The sequence below is a fragment of the Phaseolus vulgaris genome, chromosome 9 (assembly GCF_000499845.2).
Source record: "Phaseolus vulgaris cultivar G19833 chromosome 9, P. vulgaris v2.0, whole genome shotgun sequence".
Lineage (NCBI taxonomy): Eukaryota > Viridiplantae > Streptophyta > Magnoliopsida > Fabales > Fabaceae > Phaseolus > Phaseolus vulgaris.
Window position 1 is genome coordinate 34,686,715 of NC_023751.2, and position 15,678 is coordinate 34,702,392.

The following is a 15,678-nucleotide window of genomic DNA, read 5'->3' on the forward strand; positions in this document are numbered from 1 at the left end:
TATTATAGTACCTTATCTATATGATGCATATACATTACATTTCTATTATTATTTTTTTTCTATTTTTCTCGAATATTAATCTGCTATATTATTTATTACAGTTTTCATTTATCCTAATAATCATTTCTTTTTTGTGTGTGCTATTTCTTTCTTTCTTACAACTTAATATTTTCTAAGTTATTACAAGCCCTTAAGATGTGGTGTAAGAGGGAAGGTGTGCTATTACATATTTAATCACACTGCTAAACCAGCTTAAGAAAATTGTCATGGAAACTTTTACAAAAGAAAAAACCATGTAACTAAGAACAGTGTAATTGTAAAGCTAAGCCAGGTTTCATAACAGCAAATTAGCAACAATATAACACCTTGAGGTAAAATAAACAAATAATATAATATTTGTTAGGTTTAATTAGCAACCATTCATCTAAGATCAATGTGGAGAAACTTGCTGGTTTTAGCACAAATCTGAATCAGTTTGTATCCAAAGATTCAAATTTCAAGGCTATGCACAAACATAGAAGTTCTGGTTAGGTGATCATGGGTTGAAGTAAGTATTGCCACATTTGCACTTCCATCCTTCAGGCTCGTAATTGGCATACTGAGCACCCAGAAGATCTTTGTTGGTAGGAATTTGAATAGGATCACAGGGAATGCAGCCTCCACATTTGTGCTCACACCTTGGTGGTGTTGATCCTAGCCTGTTCAGTCCCCTTAATGCTTCTTGGTACCTTTTGACCTTTGATTTCAATGTAGTTTTTCTTTCATTCCCCTGCAACAACATGAACATGTAAAACACAAAACAAACATGTAAACTTATCAAAAATGTTTGTTTGGCACATGAAATGGAAAATATATGTATGACATATGATAGATTTAATTAGAAGAGATGTAGTGGTACCCTATGATCAGTGTACTAAACTTATACATGCCCTTAATAACGAGTTTAGTTCCAAGACATGTAGTGGTACCTGTGTAGGGTCAAAAACATGTTTTGAGAGGCCTTGAATTCTTGTTTGTTCATCAGCTACTGTGGAAGACTGTTTGAAGGGTGCTGTTGGTGATAACCAAAAGGTGGAAAAGGCAACAGTTCATTAGAGAGAGAGTGGTAAATGGGATTTCTGCTACTTGGACTATGAGATAAGTGAAGCAGTTAAGTGTTTATGTAGATTATATGATGTGAAAGGGGAAGAAAAGTGATTCTGTGGCAACATGTATGTGGATGAAATGAAACTACTGACCTTGTTGAGTTGAAGCATCAAACAGGAACAAAGGCTTGCTTTTTACGCAGACCAAGTGTGAGAGTAGAATTGAAGCCATTAGAATGTACCACATTCTTCTTGTCTTCACAGTTGTGGACATCCTAAAAGGATTTATGCGAAAGGGTGTTGTGAGAGAAGATAGGTCCATAATGCAAAAGCACTTCTAGCAGAGTTTTTTGGGTTGCAAATGACTCTCACTTGAAGAGACCAAATACCACTTTTGCTAACTGAGATTGGGGCAACGTGTCACAAAAAGAACAAAAAAGTGAACACTCAGAGATATGCTCAAGACCCCACCAAAGATCTGTGGAAAAATCCTTTATCAAAGAGAAGGGAGTTTCTCACTCCTCAAAAAAGTGGCATACAGGTTGGCATTTCTAACATTTGACTTGTCATATGAAAGACAGATATCAATCCAGTAACAATTTCTTGATCCTATTTGATTTTATCCCTTTCACATCATTCATCACTTTTTATTTCTTCTTACCTTTGCTCTATATACTCAGTAGTAGAGTGTCAAAAATATTTTCATATATTAAAAAACTATGATGATCTACCATGTCTTAAAAACTTCACAATAAAATGTTTTATGACAAAAGAGAGAGAATCTTACCTTGTGTTATATAATAAAATGTTAAAAACATATAATATAAAGTTCTATCCATTAAATACTAACTGCAGCAGGTGCACCTGATTCGGATTCGTTGTTAATTGATTACTGAGCTACAATGTCCCTATATAGTGTGAAGCTTCAAAAATATGCAGAAGACTGCCTAGGCTGCAGAGCCACTTCTGTCATAATTTTTCATTTTTAACAGTCTGAAATGACTTCCCCATACCGACTCAAATTCCTCGGTTGAAAACATTATTAATATATTATATAGTTGTTGTTGATTAAGAATTGGAAGTGTACTTTTCACCATTAGAGGAAATTATGAAGGAAATATGTAGCGGCTAGAATCATACAAGTCATAATTGCAAGTGCCTCAAACTGGAACAAATGGTACCATGCAGGCTAGTGTGGCAGGAACAAGATTGATTAAATGGCAAACTAAAGCAATAGAGGCAGAATGGAATGCATCATTTCATGGTTAAGTCAATTTCATGCAGGTTGGTGGGAACAGGAAACATGCAGTGAATCAACCCTCATTGAATTGAATCACTATGAATGATGGTCAAAGGTGGGTTGGAGGAGAGCAAGGTTGATATATTCATGATATTGACTAAAGTGGATATGCATGAAGCAGTCTTTATTACTTATCTCAATCTGTACCCTGTGCTCACTCACTCAAAGTTGTTTCCACAGACACCATTTTCAGTTTGATTTTCCATTAATGAGGAGTTGAAATTTCATAAGAAGCTTTGAACTCAGGTGAGGTAGTATTATGTTGACAGCAACCAAAGAAAAGGGCTTATTTCGATTGGACTTGTCATATTTAAGAACATTGTCTTTTTTTATCAACAACATCTCTCAACTAAAAGTTAACTTTTTTCTTCTTTTATAGTGCAAGATCATCAAAGTGAGTTTTCTTTAATAAAACCTTCTTCATTTATGTAACTAAAAATCAAACACATAGTAACTTGTTTAAGGAATCTAGTGTTTTTGACTTGGACTGACCTTGTTCACCATTGCATTATATTATGACTTCAACCCCATGATTCTTGCTTAATGTGCATTTTAACTTTATGCTTCTTTAACTTGGATAGTAACTTATGTTCTTGGGCTCACACTCTGCATTATGACAACTTCTTCACTCTCATCAAAACTAGTTCCAAAGATTGAGATTGGTCATGAATATTAGGACCTGTTATAAATATACTTACATATAATGACTCAGTACCATCATGCTTTTGTTCTAAAAGAAATGAAAATATACTCACTTTTCGTGCATGTTTGGTCATCCACCAAAATCAATTTCTCTCGTGTTGGTATACACATATAAAATCTTGATTGAAATTAATGATAGCATATTTCATACGTGCTTAACTATTTAAAACTAATGTTACTTAATTGTATACAAAACTCAGTTAAACAGTGATTAATCATTCAAAAAACAACTACTACTATAAGTCTTTTATAATGATCACAAACAGTTTTTTTCTTTCTTTTTCTGACAAAACCATTAAATAGTTCCATAAATTTTAGTTTTTTTTAATAAACTGTGGGATTAACACCATCGTCTAAATAACATGTTCTACAGAAATCAAACTTACATTATACTTTTCCTACAATCTCAATGTCTATTACCAAGTGTCTTACACTGATCATTACCAATAACTATGATTTCATTGATCTTGTTAGATGGTGTCCAGAAGATCTTGTGCTTTATGAAAATTCCCCCCCTTTAAATTCATCAACAAAATGATATAACTTTACAACATGATTTTATATGGTACAAATGAATTCCATAGTTTGTGACATGCACATGATGGTGTGTCATACTGAATAGGCAAGAGGGGATGTGAGAAGATAAACAAAGATGTCCTTTATCTCCCATTTCCATAAGCAGAAGCCGCCTTGGAAGAAAAAAAGCTTCAGCAACAGAAGAGGGTATGACTGATGAGAGATATTTCAGTGTATAAATACTTTGACAGTGATGGTTGCAGAGTGTGGTAGGGAGAAAGATTGGTGCAGTGCAGTTTGTGCATTACCCAAGTTATCTTTGTGTGCCCTGAAATGAGATTTTGGATTGTGGTCCCTCTTCTGCAGCTATATTGTGCAGTGTAGTCTACACACTGCAGTCTGATGCCAAAGATTACCATATCAGTGCAGTATGGACAAAAAGAGCTGAAAGAGAAGTGGCCCCTACAAAATTGGTGTGACTACCCCAAAATTAGTTAAGACTATTTCATGGTGAACCAAGTGATTTATAGATTAAAAAAAATATGAAAAGAACAAGAGCAAGATCAATGAATGACACACTTTTGTGGCCATTCTTCTTTTCTGGAGTATGGTGAATGATTGAGTGATTTGATGATTCGGTCCTGAATTGTCTTCACCAATTGATATCCAATCAAACATCAACTCAGAACTCTTTGCTTTGTTTATGTTAGAAGCAAGGAAGGAACAAAGTGAGAGAGTGAAGAATATATCACCTATCTCCCTCTTTTGTATTCCTATTACTAAAACTATAACTATATATGTATAATTTATTCATGATATTTTTAATTAAAAAACATATTTACTTTTAAAATCTATCTTTGAAAAAGAAATAAACACAAAGAAATGTTTCTATAGTAGAAACCTACAAGTTCATGTAACATATCCTAGAGGCTAATGTCTAATTATTACTTAAGAAATCGTATTAGTTTTTATTTGATTACTTTGTATAATATATAATAATTTGCTTATTCAATCACTTCATACTAATTAATCTTCCTCTAAGATATATATTTTGGTTGATCACATGGAAATAATATTTAGAAAAACATTAAAAATAGATATAAAAAATTAGAAACTAAGCATGCAAAAATATCAGTTCTGATTATGTCAATGGTCCACCAATTAAGTATGTCTAGTCATGTTAAATTAAATTGATTAATATTAAGAAGAATGGTTAGTTCTTAAAAGGCATTCAAAATAATAAAATAATGTCAGACTTATAGAATTAATAAATTAGTTCTTATATAGAATGAAAGACTATTTTTTTATTTATCAAAAAAGGAATAAAGAGAAATTATAGGAATTGGACTCCAACTTTCTTCTCGGAATTCTCCTCTAGAAAGTTAAGATAAAATTTCTCCAAACAAAATAAACTAAAACCATTTTGAAAGTAAAGTTTGAATGAATAACTTGTTAAATATAGAAACTTAAAAAGCCTCCAAACTTTGAATTTGGATCTTCTTTTATTTATAGCTAGATCACAATGACTTTTAGTGCTGTCAAGTTGGGTTTTTCAGAACGACCATATTCATACATCATTATCATTTGGATATCTTAGTTTTGACTAAGAAACTCACATTTTAAACTTATTTGTGCTCTTTTGGTCAACTTGGGTGTTTGCACACTTAGAACAGAAGGTGGATTCCACTAATAAATTATAATAAAAATCAAATAAATTTGTAGTAAAACAATTAAATGCAAAAGAACGCGCTAGAGGAAAAACATTCCACAAAGTTAATGCATGTGTAAAAAACGACTTTGTAAGAATTGCTCACCTAGGATTTTTGGATAGAAGGTATAATGGTCAAAGTTTGGTGGGGATTCGTTGGTTAGTTGTTAGGGTTTTGTTCTTTTATAATGATTTTCATCTTTTAAGTAGTTAGGGTTGTTTTTAGTGTTGTGAGATGGAGACTCAAATTTTTATGATTGTAATATTTTTTTGATGTCTCAAGGATTAAAGTTGTTCTTCACCAATCAAGTCATTTTATGTGACTCAAACACAAAAGAAGACTTTTGTACAAGTCTTGAATAATACATGTAATATTCTTCTTTAACAACTATTTTCTCCTTGTATTAAGGGAGATTAATGAAAATGTGTATCTCACAGATTTTGAAGATTGCAAAAGTTACCTTTACGGAAAAATAATATTATCTAAAGGTGAAAAAACTTTTACTCATATGAACATGTGCAAAAAGTTGGATCTTGTCTGGAAATATCTAAAATCTTATAAAGTTATTCTTTTGGGAAGAGGGTTTTATGAATTTGCTTTTTCATCCTTGTAAACATGAGAAAAGTCCTAGCATTGGGGTCTTGAAATATCAATTTGAGTATCTTGAGAGTCATTAATTAGACTAAAGACTTTTGTGACATCTTCCATGAAGCTCACCAAAGCTCAAATTTAAGTCAGGACCCACGGTCTTCTTATGCAATATTGGCAACCAAAAGCAATTCTCTCTACAACGAGAAAGATTGATACTCCTCTTTCTCTTGATGACTACACCATGAATAAATCTAGATGTTTTTTTTGCTAGAGTGTTGGTTAATATTAATATGTTATTTGCTTTTCCTAATCAAATTTTGGTGGAAAGATTGGACTTTGATTTTATCATAGATATTGAATTTGAGAAGTTGCCTTCATTTTACTTTTTATGCAAAATGATAGGGCATGATATTTCTAAATGCGGACGACATCTTGATAACCTAAATAACACGACCAAACCGCTTACTGTTTTGTCAACACCTACTGTTGTACAATATAAACTTGTGGCTATTTAGACCAAGGAAACTAATGATGTCCCTCAGTAGGAAGTGGTTGGTGTCACAGATAAACAAAATTATGCGGTAGAGGTACATATATATCATAATGTATGGGTGGTGGAAGTTGAAGGAGATGCTATTGATTTTGATATCCTTGTTGAAGTTGTTGTTAATTAGGTGGAGAGTGGACCTCTTGTTGGTTAAAAGTTTAAGAAATCGTCTAAAGATATAGGGGTTAGTTCATGACCTCGGGATGATATTTTTGTTGATATACCCTCTTTGGAAAATGTTTATTAATTTGATGATTTGCTACAAAACAAAGAACTCATTATCCCCTGAAAATTTTGGTCTTTAAGAAGGATTATCTAATCTCAAATTTGCAACTAATGCAAAAAAATTCTAAATTAGTTGTTACCAAATTGATTACTTTTAAATCTATCTCTCAAAATTTAGACTTGCAAAATTGTTTTGAATTTCTTTCTGGTGATGAACAAGAGTCATGTCCGACCATCTTGCTAGCAGATACATGTGAATCTAACCGACTGGTATTTTCTTAAAAGAAGTCAACTTGGTCTTTAAGTTCTGAGTTGAAAAGATGGAAAATGAGGAATCATTAAGTGAAGAAGATGAATCAGTTCAAACCTCTAAGAGACTAAAATGTCCTCTTAAAGCTAGAGTGAAAGTTAATAAGATGACCTCCAAAACAAGTCAAGCCAAAAAAAAGTAATGGTAGTGATGTGAAACAATATCATTTGATTTTATTATCGTTGTTGAATGTAAATGGGGGTTCATCTTTTTAGATTTTTGAGATTCAATCGTTCTTTTTTGTTGTCTTTTTGGGAGCTATGCATTAGAGAATGTTCTTTTGTTTTCTTTATTGGCTTTTATTCTTTTTTTCATTTTGTTTTTGGTAAAAACTTCCAATGTAGTTTCTTAGGTTACCACTACAAAAAAATCATATTAACCCACAAATTATTATCCACGGATCTAAATTTGTAGGTAAACTCAACATTAACTAAAGATTATTACTCATAAATCTTTATTCGTAGATATTATTTACGGATTTTCATCCATAGGTATTACGTACGAATATAGTATGTAGCATTACTTACGAATATGTATTTATAAGTATTACCAACAAATGATAAATTTACTCAGTCATTTATATATGTGAGTATTATTAATAATATTAATAATAATAATAATTCTCATTAATAATATTTTTATTAGTTTATTATTAATAAGTTACTAATATTATCAATATTATTAATAATATTTATTATAATAATTAATAATATTAAATTTATTAATAACATTAATAACATCAATAATTTTAATAATATTAATAGTATTAATAATATTAAAAATATTATTAATATGAAAAAAATTAATAATTAAAACTTAAAAATATTTTCATATTAATTTTTTATAATATATGTATATATATTAAATAAAATAAAAGATAACCCCTGCTAGCCCACCTTTTGGTTGGGTGGGTTAAGGCCACCAATATCTCTAACTACATTGGGTTAGCCGATCATGTCTCATCCATCTTAATTTCATAGGATAATATTCTAAAATCCGAACAATAAAAGAAAACAATTAGTTAAGCATCAAACTCAAATTTAACTCAAAAAATATATTTCTTAATTTAATACATTCTTTGAAGTCAATGGTATGCATTTTTTGCCTAATTTTTTTGGTACTGGAAAGTTATTTTTGAATTCAAAATTATTCTATTTTTTTTTTAATTTAATGCATTGTTTGACTTCAATGGTATGCATCATGTTGCCTAAAACTTTTGGTATTTGAAAAAGTTACTTTGAATTCAAATTAGTCTATGTTGAATTACATAAACTCACCTCACATGTTGATAATAATATATTGTTAATTTATTAAAATTTATTATATTGATTAGTAGAATTAAAGTTAGCAAAAAATATACAAACACGTTTTTTTGTGTGCATATATATATAAGTAAAAAGCTAATAGTTGAAGACAAAAAAAGTTATTTCATTTATAGCTGAATTTGTATAGCAGACAAAAATTGATGTTGTGTTTAATTAGAAACTTATACTCTAATTACAATGAAGAATTAACTAATGGCCTTTTTAGAACAAAGGAAAACAAGAGATTAATCAATAGTGTTAATACACAATGAAGAAATAAACAAATTCTAAAACCAAAATAGAAGAGGTTTTTTGTCACTAAGTGAACTATGTACTTGGTCTGAGGCAATCCTTAACTTCACCATTAATTCTCTTCCATGCTTCTGGTTCTGTCTGATTTGTTGTGAAATTTCATATGCACTTCAGATATGAAAAATGGAAAATTTTCAGAACCAAAACAAAACCAAACATGCACTTTGTTGTCTTAACTTGCAGTAGGAATTGAGCGTCTTGGGCTGGGCAGGCCCATGTAAGCAAGCCTTGGAGACATTCTGACTTTTGGGCTGGGCCTTGGGGATGGGATTGGGCCATAGGTATATGGGCGTGCAGAAGCAGGCCTAGGGGAGAGGTTAACTTGCTCCAAGGCCCTTGATTGAAGATGTTCAGGGTAGTCACGCACACACCCTATCCTTGGTCCTGCTCCTGTGGACCACTTGCATGTTAGCCTCTTAGAAACATCAAAAACTGGGACCTCAACCTTCTTTTCAATCTCTTTCTGAACTGTTGTTGCATTAATGGTGATGCCATTGTTGTTCACTGCTGACCCTGATTGGAAAGGTAGAGGAGGACCCTTCATTTGCTGTGACTCATTTATGTCACTAAATGAAGTGGACCCTACAATTGAAGGGGCATCATCATCAATGGCACATTTCTGCAAGGACACAGTACAACAGATGAATTAGTAACCGATAAAATAGTTATAACCGATATAACTGATAAAGCCGTTACAACAGATAAAACATCGATGAAGTCGTTACAACTTCAATACAACTGATAAAGCCGTTACAACAGATAAAACATCGATAAAGTCGTTACAATTTCAATACAACTGATAAAGCCGTTACAACCGATAAAACATCGATAAAGTCGTTACAACTTGATCGATAAATCGTTACAACTACAACTGATAAAACAGTTACAACTATTACAGTTACAACTGTTACAGTTGATAATCTAAAATATTATAGAAATACTTTTCATAGATTATTTGTTTCACTCTCAATAATTAATTTCACTTGGTTAAGAAAAATTTACCTTCACATTGGAAAGGTCCACATTGTGTTCGTCAAGAAAGCTTATAAATTCCTTGAAGTTCTCTTCTGTGGGGTGATAGTGACCACTGTAAGGCCAAATAGCCTGCATTGTTTATCAGCACTTTGTGTATAAGTCACAACAATAATTTGAGTACGTGACAAAATGCATTAAATTTCTCTAAAGTGATGTAACGTGTAAAGTGGAAAAGTTTGTCTCCATGCATGATTCAATTAAAGTACTATCTTTATGAACTTTAGATTAGGAGAAGGAAAATATTATGTGTTATTTACCTCAAGTACGCCCTGTTGAGCCACTAATCTTCCTGCAGCTGTTGTAGCAGCACCAGCTAGAAAGCTAGAGTGTTGAAATGAGCCTTTCTGCTTGCGCCCCACATACAAGGACCTTGTGGTGCTGAGAACAAATATCCATTTGGACTTTCCATCAGTGTCCACAAACCTTCCATCCTCTCTGTAAACTAGCTTCCCCTCTTTAACAATTACTTCATATTCTTCCCTTTCTTTCTGCAATGGTTACAACAAACATAGGTTAATACTTATTCATGCACTTCACAAATTAATGTAAAAAGTTTTGTGTTGCTAATTAACCAAAAGGACTTAATAGTTATAGTATAACTTTTAAGTAGTTTGCAAATTGTACATGATGGTTTCTGATTAAATAACAATATGAAAGACTTTACACCCTTAAGTACTGTTTATTTTCTTCATTAGAAATGTAAGGTTGATCAGTGATAACTTACTGGTCCAAGATATTTAATGCACTGGCGTTGCAGGATGGCCCTTGGGCATTTCTCAAGATTAATTTCTTTACCATCTCCAACATCCAACCTGCAAATCATAAAGGACAAAGTTAACCATCCAGATCCTTAGCTTCTACAGTTTTTGCCAGCAACAAGATAAATGTAGTCAGAAGATATAGATGATTAGATATCTTAGAACAAGAGTTTACCAGTAGAAAAATGGCTGGGTGCTTTGGCTTTCAAACCAAATATCATAATACATGTGCAAATTGTGTCCATAACGATGACGTGGGTCAATCTGTTCAGAAAACAAACAAAAAAATGCACATTCACAACATTAGATGAGACCATAAACTAAAATGTAACATAATTTCATGGCTGAATAGGAGTTATTGATGAACTAATGGGTAACTTACAGCTTCAAGCCAATGTTGCAGGGCCAACTTTTGAGCCTTATCATCCTTGGACAAACCTTTTCCAACCTGTTCACATCCCAAATAAAATTATAAGAATAAGAAGATAAGATAAATGAATTTAGAGAAAGTTGAATTTCAATGGAATATACCTTAGCAGCTCTTGTCCTTGCTCTCGCCCACCGTGACATAGCTGTTTCTTGTTTCTCCCCATTAAAGAATGAAACAGAACTCCTTTTAAGAGCAGCAAAGTCTAATGCTTTCCACCTAAATCAATTAAATATCATAACCAGTTAGTAACATACCAAACATAATGAATGATAATCTTGACTGAAAATCCACATAAAGATATGATTTCACTAGTAATAATTGGAGAAAGGCACCAAAAAAACACCAAGAAATCACATCTAGATTTTGATTTCATTGTGTGTTTGTGTAGATGTAACTTGCTAGGATGAGAGGATCCTAATCTAAAAGAACTTGTTTGAGACTTACCAGAGCTCTTCCACAACAACAGCACAATCTGCAAGGTTTCTTCTGGTGCGGTAACTCTTGTAGACTTTTTGAAGTTTAGTTGCGGCAGCATCAAGCTCACTAACTGGTCTTGGGGAAGAGAAAACCACTTCTTTAGGCAGAGAAAGAACAGGCACTGGCTTCTGTTGCATCTGTTCACTTCTCCCAGAATCCATGATCTCCATTCCTTGAATGCATGAAAGGTTTTTTTCAAAGATCATGTGCTCGGGTCTGCAATCCTTCAACTTGCTTGAGCCAGAGATACCCTTTGATAACACAGAAGTGGTGTCTGATTCTCTTTTCTTGAAGCTAGCTGATCTCAAAATCACAGCCCCATCTTTTGAACCGAAGCTGAAATTCAAAGACAGACCAAAGAGAGAATGTCTCACGATTTCTTCCCAGGCTGATGAGAGTAAGGAAAGTGATAATCCCATAGAGATGTAGATCCCCCACTCTTCAATTTCTTTGAAGAAAACTATCACTCTTTTGAGTCCTGCCAATATAACACACTTGTTTGTGTTAGATGAGTTATTATAAGTACACCACACATCCACCCCAGAAAACTATTAGAACTCCACATTTTGTTGAGCTAATTTCATTTCATAATTGTTCTAGTCACCACCGAATTTTGAAAGAACAAAAAAAAAGTCCCTCACAAGCAGAATCACAACTTTTCTTTGTCCTCTTTCTGTTTTGTTGATGAAGAAAATGAAATAGAGCATGCATAATCCATTACTTGTTTGTTTAACCATGCAACCAACCCCATGAATAAAACTAGTTTGATTTTGTAACAAACAACTTCATGAAAAGCAGGAGATAAAATCCAACATGAACTATTTACCTTTGAGTATTAGATATAGGTCTTTGGTCTTTGTTGCAGGATCAAAGAAGACAATATAAATGAAGAAAGATAGGATATGTTAGTGGCTTTCTCTGCTTATATATAAGCTGTAAAGAACACAAAATTCCACACAGGTAGCAGACTTTCAAATACGTGTCAAGAATGGAAAAAGAGGGTAAAGGGTTGGTCTTTGAATTCCACAAGGAATCTGCCAACGCAACTTCGAATGGGAAAATAAATGGTGGATGGTCTTCCAAAGTTTAGCCGTGTAAATTATATTTTTATTTTTCCAAGTCCAACCCACAACATGGTTTTGAGTGGTTCAAAGGTTACGGTTTGAAATCGACCCATTTTTTTAGATTTTTAAAGGTACATAGACCCTTGTAGATTCCATAAAAGGGTACAACAAACACTAAAATTTGATTAGGGTTAGGCTGCTGGTCAAACAAAGTTAGCTTCTTTGATGTTCCATTGGAAAGGAAACTCTAGCATTGTAAATGGGTACACAAATTTTCACTCTTTTTGTTCATATTTTACTCCCTACCAAACAAGGGTCCTGTACCTTATCCTCACTCATCATCAAGAATAAAGTCAAATTGTTATTAATATCTTAAGACAAAATTATCATTTCAGACATGAATGTTTTCAAGGTATTGTGGTTTTACATTGATGAATTTATACTTAAATTTTAATTTAATTAATACATTTAATTTCTTATAAAAAAAATAGATACAACACATGGTCTTTTAAAGTTGGAAGATTAAATGCATTATTCCTTATGAAAGTTGGATATTAATTATGTTTAATCGAAAATTTTAGTGACACTATTTCATTGACAATAAAAAATAAATAAGAAATATTTAAAATACTATGTGTAAAAACTTAATTAAAAAAATTAAGTTATAAATGAAGTAAATTTAACTACTATTATTATTTTTTTGAAAGCAATAGTGATTAATTAGTGAAGAGCACGTGTTTGATAAAATGTGTGACAGACAAGAAAAAGCTCTGTAGCTTCAACCTGTTACTGTATTTTGTGTCCTTTTTGTGTTTCTTTCTGTTCTAATTTATGACTTTTTCCAATTCAACATCTCTGTTTTACCATTCTACCCTTTCATGGAGATTCATCTTCACGACCAATTTTCTATGATGAGGTGTTAATTTGATTTTTCAACTCACATGGTGGTAATAATAAAAATAATAATAATACATACCATAATATTAATTTATAATTAATACTAACTCAAAAATATTTTAATTACACGTTAACCCTTCATATAAATAAATATAGACGGCTCACTTCACACTCCAACTGATATTTTTATTTTTTATTTTATTATTGTAAAATATAATTTATATGTCGAATATAAATAAATATTTTCATTTATTATTTTATAAATATATATTTTTAGATTTTATTTCATAATTGACTTTATTATATATTTTTTATTATTTATTTTTAGTAAATAGTAAATTATTAGTTTTTAAAGTTTTTTTCTTTAATTATTTTATGTACACGTTTTTTTTTACAACATGCTCAAATTTAGAATTAAAAAATATACTCATTTTTATTTTTAATCTGTACAAGCTGAGCCACAATTATATTAAAAAGATGAGGCTTATTAATCAATAAATTTTATACGAATCAACTCATCTCAATCCATTTTTTAGGAGTGAAATAGGAAACAGTTTATAGCACAAGTTAAACTCTATAATTAATAAATTTTTAGATATTATATTTAACCTAAAACATAAATAATATGAAAATTAAAAAAATGGCATTAAAGAATTAGAGTAGTTAGTGAGGGTCCCTTGTGTGTTGGATCCGAAATCAATACCACGTGTTCCCTTCTCATCGTACAGTCGTGAAGATTAAGTTTGGGGATGTTGAATGTTCTTGTACGGACACAAATCTTTCAAAGTTGGAGACCAAAGTTATTATATGTACCAAACACTAAATAATTCACATTTAATTTTAAAAAAAAAACTTATATATATAAATATTTTCTTAATATCATAATGGAATAATATTCTTGACATACACACCATTCGACTCGAACATGAATCATGTTGAAAAATACTCAAACTTCAGATACAACGAGATCAACTAGAATAAGTAGTTAATCACTCTCTACAAAGAATTAGGAGAATATTAGGCTTTCATGGATCTAGGATAATCCTCAGACCCATAAGAAAATTATAAATAAATGAGAATGATTCTTTGACTATACTACTTGTAATCTAAACATATTCACTGTTGAGTGTTGGAGTATCTTTGCAGGTATTCACCTCAATATACTAGGAGATTCAAGAGTCGAAGAACCGAGAGATACTAGGAGATTCAAGAGTCGAAGAACTGAGAGATTGAAGAAACTGAAACCTTGATAGAGAAAATCTGGCTTTGTTGAATTCTGTAAAAACAAAAGTTATTTCAATTTAATATACTTATTATATTTCTTTTTAGGTATTTTTTAATAAAGTTTATGATGTTAGCAACATTGCTATTTTATATTTTCATATTAATAAAGAGATAATATTATTGATCATTTTCTTAATTAACCAGAGAAATAGTTATTAAGAGATTAGGTAAAATAAATCAAGATTATATTAGAAAAAAATAAAAACATTCTACCATCTTGATTATTTTTTAATCCATACACAAAAATCTTAAACAAAGAATTAGTAAAATTTGACTTTAAAGTAGAATGTTAAAAAATATGTTGTCTTATTCTGAACGTGAAAGATGTCTTGTTTAATGAAAAATTGTTTTCGAAATGGGTTCAAAACATGTTGAAACATAGGCAAAATAAGTGGTTGGAATTGTCTTTGTAATAGGGTTTTAATGTGGCGGTTGGACATTAATAAGGTATGTGGAAAGACCATTTTGTCACTTTAATATATGCTTCTAGATTCATCATTTCATAACTATGCTAGGAAATGCATAAAGATAAAATATCTCTCTTAGTACGGTTAATTATTTATATTTAAACATAAATCTTAAACTCTAATTTGAAACCTCTAACTAAGACTAGATAATAAATTTATATTATATTTAATTTTAATTTTTTTATAAAAACTCTTAGATATCACTATAAAATTTGACATTTTAATTAGGTTGACCCCTCAAGTAACAACAATTATCTATCACCACATGAAAAAAAAGTATTATTAAAAGAAAAAAAAATACAAAAAATATAGGGAAATTAGACCAAAAATCTATATATTAACAAAAACGGTACATAGGTAATATATACCTATTAATAAAGAACTCTAAGAAAAAGGGTAGATGGAAGCCTATTATACCAATAAAAATACTCTTTGAATAATAGCAAGCTTATCAGGACATGCATTCCCTTCACGAAAAATGTGAAAAACCCTAAACCCTAAACTTGATTTTCACACAGTAATTAAGACAAGTATTCCACATATTACAAAACATCCAAGGAACATTAGTCATAGGAGTAAATGTAGCACAAACCAAGGCAGAATCACATTCAAGTCATAAACTAGTAAGACCATCTTTTGAGCTTGTTCAATAACATGTATAATTC

General features: G+C 31.2%; 2 protein-coding genes across 2 annotated transcripts; both read right to left on the minus strand.

Moving 5' to 3' along the window:
- Positions 1 to 372: 372 nt before the first annotated feature.
- LOC137821808 (EPIDERMAL PATTERNING FACTOR-like protein 6) lies at positions 373 to 1,389 on the minus strand. Its single transcript, XM_068626565.1, has 3 exons — positions 1,239 to 1,389; positions 969 to 1,051; positions 373 to 769 (listed from the first exon to the last, which is right to left on the minus strand). The coding sequence occupies exons 1-3, from the start codon at positions 1,357 to 1,359 to the stop codon at positions 536 to 538; spliced, it is 438 nt and encodes a 145-aa protein (XP_068482666.1). The 5' UTR covers positions 1,360 to 1,389; the 3' UTR covers positions 373 to 535.
- Positions 1,390 to 8,392: 7,003 nt separating this feature from the next.
- Positions 8,393 to 12,476, minus strand: LOC137820400 (IQ domain-containing protein IQM1-like). Its single transcript, XM_068624473.1, has 9 exons — positions 12,128 to 12,476; positions 11,269 to 11,779; positions 10,926 to 11,040; positions 10,777 to 10,842; positions 10,570 to 10,658; positions 10,361 to 10,448; positions 9,894 to 10,124; positions 9,604 to 9,705; positions 8,393 to 9,220 (listed from the first exon to the last, which is right to left on the minus strand). The coding sequence occupies exons 2-9, from the start codon at positions 11,718 to 11,720 to the stop codon at positions 8,774 to 8,776; spliced, it is 1,590 nt and encodes a 529-aa protein (XP_068480574.1). The 5' UTR covers positions 11,721 to 11,779; positions 12,128 to 12,476; the 3' UTR covers positions 8,393 to 8,773.
- Between the last annotated feature and the right edge of the window lie 3,202 nt (positions 12,477 to 15,678).